At 41.7% G+C, this 18,718-nt stretch overlaps 1 protein-coding gene across 1 annotated transcript in view; it reads left to right on the top strand.

Annotated features, from left to right (window-relative positions):
- The window catches only part of NARS1 (asparaginyl-tRNA synthetase 1), a 44,677-nt gene that overhangs the window by 10,486 nt on the left and 15,473 nt on the right, over window positions 1-18,718 (top strand). Inside the window, exons 5-9 of the mRNA XM_082275323.1 lie at window positions 1,107-1,196; window positions 5,316-5,394; window positions 10,168-10,238; window positions 10,381-10,467; window positions 16,260-16,481. Coding sequence (XP_082131449.1) covers window positions 1,107-1,196; window positions 5,316-5,394; window positions 10,168-10,238; window positions 10,381-10,467; window positions 16,260-16,481 — 549 coding nt within the window. The remainder of the gene's footprint in view (window positions 1-1,106; window positions 1,197-5,315; window positions 5,395-10,167; window positions 10,239-10,380; window positions 10,468-16,259; window positions 16,482-18,718) is intronic.

The raw sequence follows: 18,718 nt of genomic DNA, 5'->3' as shown, positions 1-18,718 counted from the left end.
CTCTGTGGAGTTGGCTTTCTTCTGACATTCCGCGTGTAACAAAACTGAGTGCCTATAGCAGGAAGAGGGAGTATACTGCCTGGGACTGCCCATAGGCGTATACCAGACTTTTTTTCTGCCTAGTGTCCTACTCCTGTAGGGGGCAGTATAACCCAATGGTTAAGAAGATCAGGAGCTGTGTCCGTCAATGAACATCTGAGAAATGGATTTTATGGTAAGTCAAAAATCCAAAATTTTTTTTCTCCCCCCCCCCCCCCCCAATTCTGATGTTCTGTTTGAACTTCAGCAAGTTGTCTTCACGACTTCTAGATGCCTAAATGCATTGAGCTGCTGTCATATGATTGGCTGATTAGCAATTTGAACAGGTGTAACTAATAAAGTGGGCGGTGAGTACAAGTGTATAACTCCGATACTACCAAGCGTGTTCTAATTTAAATCGACCCTGAAGGATAGTGTAAATGACAAACAATGGTATGTGAAAACTTGACTGCGTAAACAATCAACAGATTGCTGCATGCATCAAATGGTATTCAACCAATTAATAATGTGTGAATAAAAATATAAATGGTGCGCTACCAATTCATAAAAAGTATGCTACCACATATTAAGAAGTGTATCACATCTGATAAATAAAAAAGTGTGCAATACAATAACCACTAAATAAATAAAAAGTCCAAAATTGTTAGCATATCGGCATGGTGATAGTTCATAAAAGGTGAATAATTGTGACTTTCAACTTCAAGAGATCTTCAAAACCACTTCTTCCCAATCACCACAGTGCTCGGTGTCCTCACCTTAATGGTGTAATGTACACGCATGTGTAATAATATCCAGCTTGCTTCTCTCACATCAGTTTCATTTTGGGATCCCTGGTGCTCTGGTTATATGGTCTCCCACTCACTAGGGTACAACAATGCCCCCCCCCCCCCCTTATAGTGGTGTCATGCTCTGCCTTTTACAGGGAGAGCTGGGCCCAAAACTGTGTAGCCACCATCAGCTGGGGGAGAGGGGGGCCCAGTAAACCATATCCTCAGCAGTTTCTGAAGGAACCGTTATCTTTACATACATTCTAACTTTACCTCTGTCCATTTCATTGTCACACACAGGCTGAGGACAACGTGAGACGTGAGAAAAATCTTGAGGAAGCCAAGAAGGTCATCATTGAAAATGATCCCAACCTTCCAGAGCCAAGAACAGTAAGATCTTTGTATACTAAATTCAGTCACGAAGTGGCCTGTTTGTAAATGTGTCAGAGAAAACCTATATTGCTTACAGTAATCAGAATATTTGTGTACTGTGGAGGATATGACTGGTTTCTATATTTCCTCATTGTCATAGCTGAGGCTTGTGAGCTCTGGCTTCATTGCGGAGAAGGTGACATGGAACCAGCATGTAGATCAAGAAAGTTGGGGTGTATTTTAAAGTCCCAATCTACCTATTTGTGCGTAGTTATTGGCTTAGAAGCAGGGTGGATTTGATTTAAATCAAGTCGACTTGAGCCGAAGAGGGACCCAAGATGAAGAATCCAGGCTGCTCTGTGCAAAAGCAACTGTCATCTCTGTCCCGCTGCAGCTCCTCCTCTGACCCGCTGTTGACTCTCCTACAGTCCCATTCACTTTAATGGGACGGCTGGTGATGCGGCAGTGACACAACAAGGTGAGGGACATGGCAGCAGCAGGTGAGTGGATGCCCGCTTCAGGCGCTGCCATGATAGATCTGAAATGACAGGTGCTCATTCTTGCTGGTAGTTAGTGTGAAATTGTGTGACTGCATCAATGCAGTGCATGTTATCTACGCTTGCAGAGCTTTGGATCCATTGATTTAGTTTACCAAAAATGTAAATCTTGCAGAATATACAGCCTCATGCCACATAACTAAGCTCCATTTCATGCTGAATAAACTAAAATTATGAATGTATCTTAAATAGAAAACTGATAATTGGACAACTTAGATTGAGGCACTAAAGACTTTCATGGTACCGCATAGACTTTCACAACATAAGTTATTTAAAAATGAATACGTTTTTATTGCACATTAGTTAAAAATTTCCACCCAGTGAAAAAAAAATATCGCTTGCACATTACATTATACTAGTTCACTGTGGACATCTTTAGCTGAAACCTGAATTGGTCTAGACCAGGGATATGCAAACAGCTGTTGCAGAACTACAAGTCCCATGAGGCATAGCAAGACTCTGACAGCCACAAGCATGACACCCAGTGGCAGAGGCATGATGGGACTTGTAGTTTTGCAACAGCTGGAGGGCCACAGTTTGCATATCCCTGGTCTAGACAATGGTAAAATCATGGGAAAGAAAGAGAAAAAAGTCCTCTAATCAAGATGAATTACTATATAGCTTCCCATAATAAGGGAGTCACTCTATATTCCTCCAGTCCGACTCGACATGTTTCGCAGGGGAACTGCTTCATCAGGAGTAAATATTCTAGAGGAATAATTCTAAAAGAGAAAAATATATATACACAGGTAATAGTCCTATAAGCAGGAATACATCAACAACTCATAATTGTACTGATAAAAATACTACCATTATACACACATACATTTGTGTTATATACTAAACACGTGAGGGTGGATATAGGACCCAACTCTTCTATCACTCAGATCTAATGGGGCCAGATCGCATGGACCAATAGTAGGAGATGGGTGGTCCCAAGGTAGGGTGGCTCATGCCAAAAATAGAAAACTGTTTAGATATAGATTTGTTCTCTAAAAGCATTTTATTAAAAAAAATAAATCCAATTTAAATAAAAAATTATTTTTTTTTTAAATCATCGATTTTTATCCGCCCTGCTTTGAAGGACTGCAGCATTAAATCACATTTACAGCCAGGGAACTTGTATTTCCAGGACTCCTTGTACTTCCCCACTACAGGAACTGGAACTCCAGGTAAACTGCTAAAGAAATGGGTACAATCAGATATGTGGACCAACTTACCTTTTGTTCAACCGGTCTTGTGGTCCTGATACTCCTGCTACACAGTATAGTCAGGTGACAGCCTTTTGGGACTTGGCACAGATGTAATTCACCTTCTGCCCCCAGCACTGCTTTTTCCATTTCACTGGTTTGGTATACACTGTTTGGATTTGGGCTATGCCATTAAAATGGCCCAATGAGCAATTTATTGTTCTGTTGAATATATAATATTGAGTGTGTCTTTTGTTCATGCAAATAAATACATGTTGATACTGCCAGGAATCAAGTGCTGTTCTATGCACTCCGCACTCTTTTCTCCAGCATTATCGGGATGAATATTAGGACTACTGAACATCTTCCTCCTGTGTTGAAACTTCGTGTTCTAGAGTAGTGATGCTACTTGCCTACAGATATAGCACAGTGAGTGAGCATTGTCATCTTAACCACTTGCCAACCGCCGCACGACTATATACTGCGGCAGTCAGCCCCCTACAGGCAAAGTGACGTAGGAGTACGTCGCTCGCCCACGAGCCTGTAGGTGGCGCGCTCCCGCCCCCACTCGTTCCCTGCCTAGCCAGCGCATGTGACTGGCGGCTCCGATGTCTGCCGGCCACTCGCGATCTCCCTCAGAAGAGGGAGAAAGACAGACGGCTGATGTAAACACAGCCGTCTGTCATTCTCACTAAAGTAATGACAGAGGCTATGTGATCCTGCTATGTAGGATCGTATGTCTCTGTGATTACATCACAAGCCACGCCCCCCTCCCACAGTTAGAATCACGCCCCTAGGGACATACTTAACCCCTTGATCACCAGTAAAGTTAACCCCCTTCCCTGCCAGTGTCATTTTGACAGTAACAGTGCATATTTATAGCACTGATTACTGTAGTAATGTCACTGCTACCCCCAAAAGTGTCAAATATGTCAGTTAGGGGACCGATCTGTCCGCCGCAATGTCGCTGTCCTGCAAAAAAAAAAAACGCAGATCGGCATTACTAGTTAAAAAAAAAAAAAAAAACAATAAAAGTGACAAATCTTTCCTGTAGTTAGTAAACGCAATAACTTTTGCGAAAACCAATCAAAATACGCTTATTGCAATTTTTTTTTTATTTTACCAAAAATATGTAGCAGAAAACAAATGGGCCTAAAATGTTTAAAAATTTTGATTTTTAAATTTTTCTTTTTTTTTTTTTTTTTTTTTTGAATTTCATATAAAAATCGTGAAAAATTTTATTTTTTCAAAATGGTCGCTATTTTTTTGTTTATAGCGCAAAAAATAAAAATCGCACAGGTGATCAAATACCACCAAAAGAAAGCTCTGTTTGTGGGAAAAAAAGGACGTCAATTTAATTTAGGTACAGCGTCGCACTGCCGCGCAATTGTCCATTAAAATCATGCAGTACCGAATCACAAAATAGGGCCTGGTCTTTGAGCAGCCAAATCCTCCAGGGCTAAAGTGGTTAAGACAGGAAGAGTTTTACTGGCAGGATCACCAGGTAATAATACAGACGAAATAAAATCTAAAAGAATTAAATCAAATGCAACCACCACATCGAAGTATTGGTAAGATAGGTTATATTTTGTTTAGTGGTGCACCAAGATCTGGGCATCCCTGCACAGCTTCTGGGCATGCCCAGAAGCTGTTTAGCAGTGAATGCCGCGCCTGCATCGGAAGTGACGAGCGGGGCCGGTGCAGGCACATTGATTCCTGGGAGGGATGACGTTCAGCTCCCAGGAATCATCGCAAACCGGAAGTGACGGCGCGGGCCGCGGCCGCAGAGGGAGGAAGTGGAAGGAAGGGGAGTATATTTTCTTCTATAATAAGGTAAGTGACCAAAAAAAATAAAAATCGCCAGTATCAATTTCTTTTTTAGGTTGCCCTCAGCAAGCGGATGGCCCAAAATCTATTTTATCGATTTTGAGGCCAGAACTCCGCTTTAATTTGTATCACTTTTCCGTAAGATGAAAGCTAAAAACCTGGCTTCTGCTATTAGAAGAAATTGAAGATAAGGCGAGTTGTCGGTTTGCAAAGAAATGGCATATATGATGCTGTTGTAGATGCAGACCTGATGTTTGCTAAGCTGCTGTTAGGCAATAAAAAGAACTTTCATCCACTCTGCAGTATAAGAAGATAAGCTTAACAGGTTTATTCTGTGAGGCAGTAATAATTCATAGCAAGCAAACAGATTTCAGGTTGGTCTTGTCATGTCTGTGAAAGATGAAATCGCCTTTCTTTTATTCTTTTTTTTTTTTTAGTAAACCCAAATGTGTACTTCCTAGAAAAATCTAAATAGTTTATATTGTTTTATTGTCTTTCTGATGGTTGATGGTATTTTTTTAAAGTATCTTAGAAAAAACGCCATTGCCTTGTTTCTCTTACAGGTGAAGATTCGGCATCTAGAAGCTTATCGTGGTCAGAGAGTAAAAGTATTTGGCTGGGTCCATAGACTACGTAGGCAAGGTATAACTGTCCATTCCCATTACTATTTGTGTTCTGTAATATTTCTAGTTTGTTTTGCTGTCTTTTTATAACTTAATTTCAGAGCTTGTGGGAACTGAACCAACGTAGTTCTAGCACTGGGAAGGAGAAACCTCCTTTCCTGGCTAATTTTACATCAAGGTTTTTGCATCTCACCCTTCCTGTTTGAGGTCTTATTGCCTGAACCTTGAACTTTAACCTGTCTTGTTCGGGAGCCTTGATTAATGCGTGATGGCTGAAATGCGTTAGCCTTTCTTGTGCGGATTGTACATGGAGGATTGCAGTCTTTCCAGGCTCTTGAGGCTCACCAGGCATTTCACAGGAGGTAGTAGTCGGATGCGCCTGTTCCTGTCTTTCTTGGGTGGCTCTTACCATAAGCTCCCACTAGTATAACTTTCTGGGTCATAACTCAATCAGGGGGTGAGATGTGGGAAACAGTGGACTTCATGTCCAGTTGAATAGAAAATGTGCAATGTGGTGTGTTTTTTGGCTTAATAATAATAAAAAAAAAAAAAAAACACTCATGTAATGGACCAGGAAAGCTGTGTGTTGTTTTTTTTTTTTTTAAATTGGCCGTTTTGTATATTCTTGAAAGTCCTCTTTTAAAGGATCAGGTCGCCTTAAAAAAAAAAAAAATATATATATATATATATATATATATATATATATATATATATATATATATATATATATATATATATATATATATATATATATATATATTATACACACACACAGTATAATATATATATATACACACACACACACACACACACACACACACACACACAGTATAATATATATATACACACACACACAGTATAATATATATATATATATATATATATATATATATATATATATATATATATATATATATACACACACAGTATTATATATATATATATATATATATATATATATATATATATATACACACTAGGCTTGTGACGGTATCAGATTTTCATGCTGCGATTAATTGATTAAGGTTTTGCCACGGTATACGGTATTATCACGGTATTCTATTATTAAATTTAAATTATTAAATTTCCACCTCACTTCAATTTCATTGCTGAATTTAGGGGCTTTGGTTCACTTATGCACATTATTATATAGTCAGTCAGTACAGACTCTGTGAACCAGGCCTAAAATAGGTCATCAAGCAGTGTCTGGCCTAACTGGTGATAACTGGTCCTGGCGCTCGGCTCCGATCCGATGGCCTGGTCATTAAGAGGGCAAATCCTTGTGGTCAAGAAGTGGTTAAACCTGAAGGAGGTGTTGTTTATAAATGACTTTACTATTGCTTTAGGCCTGGTTCACATGTATGCGGGTTGGTGGTTCACATGTATGCGGGTTGGCGGCCCACATTTGCACAGGCATAGCAGCCCATTGATTTGAACGGGCTGCTATGCCCTCATTTTCCGCAGAAAAAAGGTGCATGCAGCATTTTTTTAAAATTCAGTGGCCTTGAAATCCATCCTGCTTTTGCACCATGCGACTAACCTGCAGTTCCTGCTCTGGCAAGCTTTCTGCATTTTTTGTATACGTGGGCACGGCATTTAAAAACAGTTTGCGTGTGCAGCAACGGCAGGTAAGTCGCATGGTGCAAAAGAAGGATGGATTTCATGGCCACTGCATTTTTTTAAATTCTGCATGCACCTTTTTTCAGCTGAAAACGCAGGCATAGCAGCTCAAGCCCATTCACATCAATGGGCTGCTATGCCTGTGCAAATGTGGGCCCCCAACCCGCATACATGTGAACCAGGCCTAAAGCAATAGTAAAGTCATTAATAGATAAAAACACTGGTCCTCCTGCAGGTTTAACCACTTCTGGATCGCAAGGATTTGCCCCTTTAAAGACCAGGCCATCGGATCAGAGCGCCAGGACCAGTCATCACCAGGTAGGCCAGACACTGCTTGATGGCTATATAATAATGTAATGTGGGCTGCTATGTGTGTGTGTGTGTGTGTGTGTTATATATATATATATATATATATATTAGAGCTGCACGATTCTGGCCAAAATGAGAATCACGATTTTTTAGCTTGGAATAAAGATCACGATTCTCTCACGATTCTCTGTGTAACAAAAAAAAAAATTGGGATAACTTTACTGTTACGTTTTTTTTTTTTTTTTTATTCATTAAAGCGGAGTTCCACCCATTTTTAATAGGTTGGAATACATAGATCTTTGTAATCCCCTTTAAAACGGCTTTTACCAATGGAAACTTTTTTTTTTTTTTTTTTGCTAGTAAATACCTTAATTTTGGCTTTATTCCTCCTCTCCTCACTTCCTGGTTCGATCGGCGATGACGTCATTCGGCGATCCGCAGTGTCTGCTGGGATGTATTCTACTTGCAGTAGCTGTATCTGTACTGAGCCGTGCCTGCCCCGCCTCCGCCCCACCTCCTCTCATTGAATTGCATTGTATGAATGTATTAAGGCTGTTCTCTGCCCAGCCTCCGCCCAGCCTCCTCTCATTGAATTGCATTGTATGAATGTATTAAGGCTGTTCTCTGCCCAGCCTCCGCCCCGCCTCCTCTCAATACAACTCAATGAGAGGAGGCGGGGCGGAGGCTGGGCAGAGAACAGCCTTAATACATTCATACAATGCAATTCAATGAGAGGAGGCGGGGCGGAGGCGGGGCAGGCACGGCTCAGTACAGATACAGCTACTGCAAGTAGAATACATCCCAGCAGACACTGCGGATCGCCGAATGACGTCATCGCCGATCGGACCAGGAAGTGAGGAGAGGAGGAATAAAGCCAAAATTAAGGTATTTACTAGCAAAAAAAAAAAAAAAAAAGTTTCCATTGGTAAAAGCCATTTTAAAGGGGATTACAAAGATCTAAAGTTCCAAAAATGGGTGGAACTCCACTTTAAAGTCTAATCATTGCGTTTGAAAGACTGCTGCGCAAATACAGTGTGACATAAAATATTACAACAATCGCCATTTTATTCTGTAGGGTCTCTGCTAAAAAAATATATAAAATGTTTGGGGGTTCTAAGTACTTTTCTAGCAAAAAAAAAAACTGATTTTAACTTGCAAGCAACAAGTGTCAGAAAAAGATCCAGTCTTTAAGAGGTTAAACTTCCTTTCTCCCTGGCAGAGGGAAGGAAAAGATACAATGTAATCATTTTTGTTTATAGTTAGGAGACTTAATGCTGAAAGGTGTTAGCTGAGTGAGTGAATGAGTCATCCAGCTCACTGAAATGTATCAATTCACAAGTCAGGCAGACTTGACAGAGAAACTCGGTATTTTAAAAATGGCACAATAACAATACATTGGCTATGCAATACCGCGATATATCGAATTACCGAAAACCGGCATATGTCTAATACACACACACACACACAGTATAAAATATATATATATATATATATATATATATATATATATATATATACACACACAGTATAATATATATTTACACACAGTATATATATAATTTTTTTTTTATTTCATATCTGTTTGCAAGTAACAACTAAATATGTGCATTTTTTTTTTTTTACTTGGAGTCTGTAAAGCCTCACACCTGCGATTAGCAGATTGCGTGTGCAATGCAGGACTCCTGCAGACTTGTCAGTGTATCTGTCTGCTCGTACCATACACACTGACAGGAAGAGACTATGAACTACCAAGAGCACTCAACAGTGCAGTTCATTCAGAACTACAAGCCAACAGCTGCAAAAGGCTGTCGCTTCTTGTAGTTTCCCATTTACAGAACTGTGTTAATGAATGACACGGCCAGGCGGACGGTCCTCTGTTTAGGCTACGTTCACATCTTGGCGTTGCTATTTACAGGCGTTTTTTTTTTTTTTTTTTTTTTCTGGTGTTTTTTCAGGCGTTTTACAGGTGTTTTTGTGCAGGCGTTTTTAGGTTGACAAATGACCAATGGAAAAAAATAGAAACGCCTGTAATCTGTCCAAAAAGAAGCTCATGTACTTTTTTGAGCTTTGGGCGTTTTGCTTAAAACTTCAAAATGCTCAGATGTGAACAGGGGCCATTGAAATGAATAGGATTTGTCTTTTTTGGGCATTTTTGAGCGGATCCTAGAACAGAAATATGCCCCAAAACGCCTACTAATGAACTTAGCCTTACTGTCACACAGAGGCAGCAGGAGCAGGCAGTGTGGGAACATGTTGCATGGTGACTAATTCCCAAAGGTGAACTTATCCTTCCAAGCGGTAGTAAACAACATTTTTTTTTGATTGGGCATCCTGCATGTTTATGCCATAATGTGCTAGTATCCACCGCACACTAGCACATTATGACAGACCTATCCTTTTAAATCTGAGCTCTCCAGCTCTGGGCTGTCTCTGCCCCAGGCACTGCCATCTCCACCCGGTCTTCCTTCCGGGTTCATGCTCTCCAGCCATTTGGATAGCTGGGCCATGATGACTTCACTCCCACGCATGGGCGCTGCAGACACCATCGCAGCATGGCGCACTCTGTAATCGGGGCACACTCAATGTGCAGTGAATGCAGAACTACTGCACTGGCGCCAACAATGTCATTATCTGAAGCCAATGTGAAAATCTTTGAAATGGTGAAAGTTTTTGAGATATTCACGGTACCCGCAGGAAAGGTTTATTATAAACTTACCTGTAGGTGAAAGTTCAAACTCAGTTTACTACTGTTTTAAGCTAAATAGTATAAAAACCATCTTAAAATCACAACTTTATATCTATTTACTGTTTTTGGTCTGTTTCAGATATAGTCTCACTCCTTTTTATTATTTGTTTGCCTTAGGCAAGACTTTAATGTTCGTGGTGCTCCGGGATGGTACGGGATACCTGCAGTGTGTCCTTAGCGATAAATTGGTGAGTTTCTAGCCTAACAGTCCTTACTAGTATTGTTTCTGTATTCTGATGCCTTCAAGAGAGATTTTGTATAACAGTCTGCTTCAATACAAATTTTTGTTAGTGTGACTCGATCTTTATAAATGTACATTTTTATTTTCAGTGCCAGTGCTACAACGGACTTGTCCTGTCTACAGAAAGCACAGTTGCTGTATATGGAACCCTGAACCTAGTGCCAGATGGAAAACAGGTATGAGTGGAAACCACAAGTTGATCAGAATATAAAATGATATCCTTTTGTTATAGCATTGCAAGACAGGTACCAAATACACGAAATCACACAAAAAAAAACAGTGCTGCTCCAGATATCTACAATAATCAATTTAAACGGTGCAAAATAAAGTGCAATATAAAATGTCCATAAAGTATATATAGGTTGGGTCAGAATTGACACAATAGCATTCACCTTCAGTGCTTATAAACAAAAATTCAGTGCTCAGTGCTTCTCCGCCACCCGATCAATTAAGCCTCGCCCCTTAAATTCTGACCCCTTTCTCACAAGCGGGTCAGAACAAGCAGTTCCCCTCTGGGGATAATAGCAGTCTGGTGGAAACCTTTAGCTGTATACTCTTAAGTGGGGTACACACTATAAGAAAATCGGGCGAACGATTGTCTGATTTTCCTCGTTTCACAGAAAATTGCTACGAAAATTTGTATGAAAATTCTCGTACGACAAAGGCTTTTTTTTGTTGTTTATTGTTTCTGATCACGCGCAGTCTTTTTTTCTTTTCAGATATTTCTTGTACAAAAATCGTACGAAAATGGTACATAATAAACGAAAATCGCTCCTTTTTTCCCATACGAGAAAAATTTTGGAGTTTGTCCCTTCGAGAATTTTCGTACAAAAATTCGGAATCGTCTGTAAAAAGTTCTGTACACACTATACGAAAATCGTACGTAAATTCTTTGGACGAAAATGTTTGCTCAACTTCCTTATAGTGTGTACTAGCCTTTAGGCTCCTCAGGGTGACACATTTTAACCACTCGGGTCTTTAATCAAATGGGATTTGATAAACCTGAGTAGGTTTAAATTAGTGATCGACCGATATCGGTTTTTCATTGCTGATACCAATATTTTGGTCATCGCGTATCGGTATTGGGCGATATGCGCTGATATTTTCGTACATTTAAAACATTTTTTTTTTTTTTTTTTACTTGACAGGTACTCTTGTGGAGGGACCTCGGGGTCTAAAAGATCCCAAACCCCTCCGCTGCACTTAAAAGCATTTAAAACGCCAAGTTTGGCTGTTTTAAATGCTGTCATTTTTTTTTATCTGGCGCAGAGTACCCGGAAGCGATGTCATGACATCACCTCCGGGTTTTTACATGGAGACCCGATCAGAGCCGAATGCGGCTACGATCGGGTCTTCGGCGGCCGTGCAGGCTGGTTGTCCAGGTCTCCCAGTGGGACTGGAGACCTGGGCGAGCCGCGGGAGGGGGAGGAATGTCCCCTCCTGCTCCTTGTAATGACAGCCGAGTGGCTTCTTAGCCACATCTGTTGTCATTACAAGACAGCCGACCGTCGGCTATGAATGCCGGTACCGGGGTGATGCCTCTAGCTACAGGCATCACTCCGGTACAAGCACTTTACGACATATTGGCAATATCAGTAATCTCCGGGGCCGATTCTGATATATCGGGGGAAAGTGCATATCGGCCCTCGATATATTGGCTTTGCCGATAATCGGTCGATCCCTAGTTTAAATCCATCCATACACAATACAACCTGATTCTACAATCTCATTTAGATCAACCAACAACCCTGTAATACTACAAGGGACTACCTGCCCGGATGCCCGCTCCTTCAGTTAGTTGTTGGATCTGATTGGCAGTCCAACACTTAATTGAAGGATCACACATGGCAAGCTGACAATGCTGTTGCTAATGGTGAGACAGTGATTTAGCTTTGTCTTCTTGCTGCAATAGTAGGTGATGTTACTAGCAGGATCTTCAGGCAAGAGACTTCTAAACAGATTCACAAAAAAAAAAATTGCTTAAGAAAACTGTATATGGTGAGGCATGATACTAAACCTGCTAAAAAAGTAGCTCCCAGGGTTCATGTATACTTTAAGAGTACCTAATTGGACGATGCATCACATCTGGTGGCAATGCCCCCTCGTGATTAGATTCTGGATCAGGATATTTACCCTTATAAACTTGGTGACGGGGGGTGAACATTTGCAGATCCTCAGAAGAAGGCCTTTTTCACAAACTGCCCAGAAAGTCAGTGAAATTGATCACTTGCATGTTGTTGGCAGCAAGGATCTCAATTGCTAGGCATTGGAAGCAGTCGGTTATTTACCTTGATTACGTCCAGAACAAACTTAAAGCGGAGTTCCAGCCATTCACTCACCTGTCCAACGGTCCAGCGATGCGGCCGCCCGAAGCCTCGATCCTCTCCCTCGGCGCCGGCATCACTGCTGTGGGCACCCGGCTGTGACAGTTTGCGGCTTCACAGCGGGGTACCCACTGCGCGTGCGCGAGTCGCGCTGCGCGTGTTGATTGGCCGGCAATCTTCTGGGACCTCTGACGTGTCCCAGAAGATTGCAGGGAGGGAGGGGGAGAGGAGAACTTCCGTTCAGGGCGGCGCTCCGAGCGGAAGTGGGATCGGGTACCTGTCAAAACTAGGTACCCGCTCCCCCCCCCCAAAAAAAATGACATGCCAAATGTGGCATGTCAGGGGGTCAGGACTCCCTAAAGCGGAAGTTCCACTTTTGGGTGGAACTCCGCTTTAATTGGATCATGGTCAATGACAAGATCATGCATATACACTTCATAACAATTCTAAAAAGGTTTGATAAGATATGGGATCAGTTGATTAGTTGTATCTTGGTCCCCCAATGAGCTCCAGACTGACCCTCTTTTCCCTCTTCTCCTTCTTTATTTCTTTCTCCCCCTTTATTTCTTTCTTCCCCCAACACCACCACCCCCCCCCCTTTTTTTTTTTTTTTACATTTAATGTGTATTCTGTTGTCTTTAGGGACTTATACAGTTGTTGGGCCCAACGATCCTCACAGGAATTAGGGTTGGGGGGTTTCACTGCTTACATTATTGTCCTCTCACCCGTACCCCTGTACCATGCCTTTGTTCTTGCTCTCCGTCATACTTGGCTATATTCCTGGACACCGATTGGAAATGTTTACTCTTGGACCCATTATTGCTCAGGACTTTGTCTTTTTGTTTTATTTCTTCACGATGATGGAGAGCACATTTAACTTTTGGATATTACCCTGAGACCATTCCTTGCCTGATGTATGCCTTTTTTCTTCCAATGTTGGATCTCCACTGTTCACACATTATTTACTTGTGTTTTGATATGATGACAGCCTGAGAATTTGCTTTCTTCCAGTGTTCTTTCTGTTACCAGATCTTTTCCATAAAAATATTGAAATATAAGAGTGCCTTAATTGCATTCAGCCCCTGCAAGATCATTTACTCCTCTATATGCAGCTAAATACCACCCTATAGCAGATATAGTGCTACAGGATGGCCCTCCTGTGCAGAATCACACATGAATGTCTGCCGGCACCCACTGCCGTTCATCGGGCAGAGACACAGAACATGGCAGAGCTCAGTTCTGACAGGTGGAAAGTAGAGCTGCACGATTCTGGCCAAAATGAGAATCACGATTTTTTAGCTTGGAATAAAGATCACGATTCTCTGTGTAACAAAAAAAAATTGGGATAACTTTACTGTTACGTTTTTTTTTTTTTATTCATTAAAGTCTATTAATTGCGTTTGAAAGACTGCTGCGCAAATACAGTGTGACATAAAATATTACAACAATCGCCATTTTATTCTGTAGGGTCTCTGCTAAAAAAATATATAAAATGTTTGGGGGTTCTAAGTACTTTTCTAGCAAAAAAAAAATGATTTTAACTTGCAAGAACAAGTGTCAGAAAAAGGTCTAGTCTTTAAGGCTGCATTCACATGTCAGCGTATGATCGCGGGCAGAACCGCCGCGGTTCCGCCCGCGATCCGGAGATTTATTGCAAATCGCGGGACGCCTAGCGTTGCCTGTTGATTTGCAATAGCCCCCCAAACGCCGAGCGATGTTGCCGCGATTTACGCCCGCCGAATCGCAGCAACGCCGCGCAAACAAAATCGCGGGACGCAATACGCTCCAAAGAAGCTCTTGTACTTTTTTGGAGCGTATTGCGTCCCGCGATTTTGTTTGCGCGATGTTGCCGTGATTCGGCGGGCGTAAATCGCGGCAACATCGCTCGGCGTTTGGGGGGCTATTGCAAATCAACGGGCAACGCTAGGCGTCCCGCGATTTGCAATAAATCTCCGGATCGCGGGCGGAACCACGGCGGTTCTGCCCGCGATCATACGCTGACATGTGAATGCAGCCTAAGAGGTTAAACTTCCTTTCTCTCTGGCAGAGGGAAGGAAAAGATACAATGTAATCATTTTGTTTATAGTTACTGGGAGACTTAGGCTACATTCACACCTGAGCGTAGCGTTTTCGCGCGTTTTTTACCACGATTTTTACCGCGATTTACAGGCGTTTTTTGTGCAGGCGTTTTTAGATTGAATAGAAACCAATGGAAAACGCCTGTAATCTGTCCAAAAAGAAGCTCATGTACTTTTTTGAGCGTTGGGCGTTTTGCTTACAGCGTCAAAACGCTCAGATGTGAACAGGGGCCATTGAAATTAATAGGATTTGTCTTGTTGGGCGTTTTGAGAGCTGATCCTAGAGCAGAAAAACTCCCCAAAAACGCCTACATGTGAACGGAGCCTTAATGCTGATAGCGTTTGGGAGGCTTTTTTTTTTCCACAGCTGTTTTCTATGCTTCCTTGAAGCTATGCAAAGAATCGAGCATATGTCAGGTTTAGATCGTCGGGGGGGGGGGGGGGTGAATCAAGATTGCGATTTTCATACGATTAATCGTGCAGCTCTAGTGGAAAGTGAAGGATTTTGTGTCCCTGCAAAGCAGGAAATCCATCAATTCCCTTAGTAAAAGCAGCACATGCAGTACACAAAAAACACTGGCTAGGCACACAGTACACCCTGTGATCGCCCTAGTTTAACACCCCTTCCCAGCCAGTCTCATTAGTACATATGTTTAGCACTGATCACTATAGTGTCACTGGTTTCCACAAAGTGTCAGTTAGTGTACGATTGTCCACCGCACTATCGCAGTCCCGCTAGAAGTAGCTGATCGCCGCTATTGCTAGTATGAAAATTCCAGTATATACACCAAGTACCATAGTATGTAGACGCTATAACTTTTGCATATACCAATTAATATGCGTATATTGGGATTTTTTTTTTACCAAAAATATGTAACAGAATATATATTGGCCTAAATGTATGAAGAACTTTTATTTATTTTTATTTTTTACATTTTTTTAATGGATATGTTTAAGCCCCCGTTCACATGCAAGCGACGCTACTTCGCACCGCGACCTCCGAGGTCGCGATGCGAGCAGCGCGCCGCGACTTCGGAGCGGCCGCCACGGACTTCATAACATTGAAGTCTATGGCGGTCGCCCCAAAGAAGCTCCGGACCCTTTTTCTAAGTCGGAGCGACTTGTGTCGCTCCTATTAGAATGGGTCCGCAGCTTCCCTATGGGAGGCGACCTGTGAGGCGACCAGGTCGCCTCACAGGTCGCCTTAGTGTGAACGGGGGCTTATAGGAGAATGTTTGTTTGTTTGTTTTTTCTTGTTTTTTTTAAATTGACGGTCTTTTTTGTTTAAAGCACAAAAAAATAAATGCAGTGGTGATCAAATGCCATCAAAAGAAAGCTCTATTTGTGGGAGAAAAAAATAACAAATTTTATTTGGGTACAGCGTTGCATGACTGCGCAATTGACAGAGTAACGCAGTGCTGTATAGCAAAAAATGGCCTGGTCATGATGGGGGAGTAAATTTTCTGGAGGGCAAGTGGATATGTAAGAATTGTGTGTTGAATTTTTTTCATATACATAATAGTATTACATTGGTCTCCTGTCTTTTTTTTTTTTTATTATTTGCAGGCCCCAGGAGGACATGAACTAGTCTGTGATTACTGGGAATTGATTGGTCTGGCCCCTGCCGGAGGAGCTGATAACCTCCTGAATGAAGAATCCGATGTGGACGTCCAGCTAAACAACCGTCACATGATGATTCGTGGAGAGAACATGTCCAAAATCTTCAAAGTTCGCTCCACGGTTATCAACTGCTTTAGAAGTCACTTCTTTGACCGTGGCTACTATGAGGCACGTTCTTCTGTCGTTATAAAAAATTGTCTCTCTCCCTTTTGAAGCTATCAGATTTTTTTGCTTAAAGTGTAAACCTCTGTGCTCTTATTTACTAAAGATGTTGAGAATCTTCACTCAAAAAATTGTATTCATTTCTATTATTTAATCATGAATTACATCTACAATTGATTGATTATTCAAAATGAACAGGGATTTGCTTTTCACTGGATAACTGAAGTTAATATTCACACAATTTTTTGAGTTAAGATTCTCATATTTTTTAAAGTGATATGAAACCCTCTAAGAATTTTTTATTATTTGCCTCGTTTCTACTGAGCGGAACGGTTCGGGTCGGTACAGTTTGGAAGGGTTAGAATGGTCCGGCCTATTCAGGTGAGCGTTTCCATTGCAAGTCGGACCACCAGGGGCCATGCAGGGTTCACACCAAACGTGGTGATTGTTTTGTGCTTTCATTTGACGTGAGCATTGACGTTTTCCTGTCCACCAATCAGTGGAATGTATCGTGTGATGCCAGTAGCTCCGCCTTAACCATACCGTACCATTTCCTATGGCCCTACATCTGAAGGAGGACCAGGAATGGTGCGGTTTGGTTCGGTTGTATGGGCCACTTTCATAATGGAAACACTTAAAATAGCATACCGTACCGAACTGATCCGCTCAGTGGAAATGAGGCAATTGTGTCAAGTCCCTTTTTTATGTGCAGTCTTTGCAGCATAATGAGCCTCTGAAAGTTTTTGGTGTGTTTCATCCTCAAGTTGTAAAGCGCTGTGTAAACTGTCTACACTATACAAATCCTGTCTAATAATAATAATAATAATTTTTGCCTATAGGGTGGTTCCTTTTTAGGGTTTCCCTGAAGGCCGCATGTAGCCACTTTAACCACTTTACCACCGGAGGATTTTGCTGTCTTACGTCCAGGCCACTTTTTGCGATTCGGCACTGTGCGAATTTAACGGACAATTGCGCGGTTGTGCGACGCCTTACCCAAACTAAATTTACCTCCTTTTTTTCCCCACAAATAGAGCTTTCTTTTGGTGGTATTTGATCACCTGTGCGATTTTTACTTTTTGCGCTATAAACAAAAAAAGAGCGTAAATTTTGAAAAAAAATAAAAAATTTGTTTTTTTTTAATATGAAATTCCCCCCCAAAAAATGTAAAAATCTAAATTTTTTTTAAAATTTTTGGCCAATTTTGTTTTCTGCTACCTATGTTTGGTAAAAAAATCACAATAAGCGTATTTTGATTGGTTTGCGCAAAAGTTATTGCGTTTACTAACAAAGGGAAAGATTTTCGGTGTTTTTTTTTTAACGAGTAATGGCGGCGATCTGCGTTTTTTTTTTTTTTTTTTTTGCGGGACTGCGACATTGCGGCGGACAGATCGGACCCTTGACTGACATTTTTGACACTTTTGGGGGACCAGTGACATTACTGCAGTAATCACTGTTACTGTAAAAATTAAACTGGCAGGGAAGGAGTTAATTTTATTGGAGAGGGAGGGGTTAATGTATGCCTGGTGCTTAGTGACGTGTGTGGGGGGAGGTGACTGAGTGACATAAGGACAGATCGCAGGTTCAGCTATGCTGAACCCTGCAATCTGACACTGCCTGTCACTTAGGAGATCCGCCCGCTTTGTTTACACAAGTGGGCGGATCTCAAGACTCGATTCCCCGACCGGGGAAGAGCGGAGGTGATCATCGCCGCTCCTCCCCTGGCCTGACTCCCGCTGTGACTGAATACAGCGGGAGCGAGCCTCCGGCGGCGCGCACGCACCGCCCACAAGGGGAGGAGTCCAGCGACGTAGGTCTACGTCGCTGGACGGGAACAAGCCACTGTGCTGCAGTAGAGTCACAGTGAGCGGGGGTAAAGTGGTTCTCACCCCAGACTCCATCTTCATATGCTGTTTCTTGTGCATGGGGGGCACATTTTCTGTTCTTGAAGAATGCATAAGCATTGCGGGCAGCATAAAAATCTAATTGTGATTCGGTGTTTAGCGCATGCGCAGTTCAGGCATCATATAGAAAATCAAGTCATGTTCTCTGGTGCTGTGCTCCCAATGTAGTTGTGATGCATTAGATTACAGTAATAGGAAGTCAGGGAAGCACAGCAGGGAGGAACACTGTGCAGAGATCTTCCAAAAAAGGGAAATGTAAGTACAGGAAAATAAAGTTTGATTTACAGCTAGTAAAGTTGAAATAGATGATAATGTACTTAAGGTTAAGTTCGCCTTTTGGAA

Source organism: Pelophylax lessonae (genome assembly GCF_965119305.1).
Source record: "Pelophylax lessonae genome assembly, chromosome: 1".
Classification (NCBI taxonomy): domain Eukaryota; kingdom Metazoa; phylum Chordata; class Amphibia; order Anura; family Ranidae; genus Pelophylax; species Pelophylax lessonae.
The sequence above is the reverse complement of the archived record's forward strand: the minus strand, read 5'-3'. Positions and strand labels throughout refer to the sequence as shown.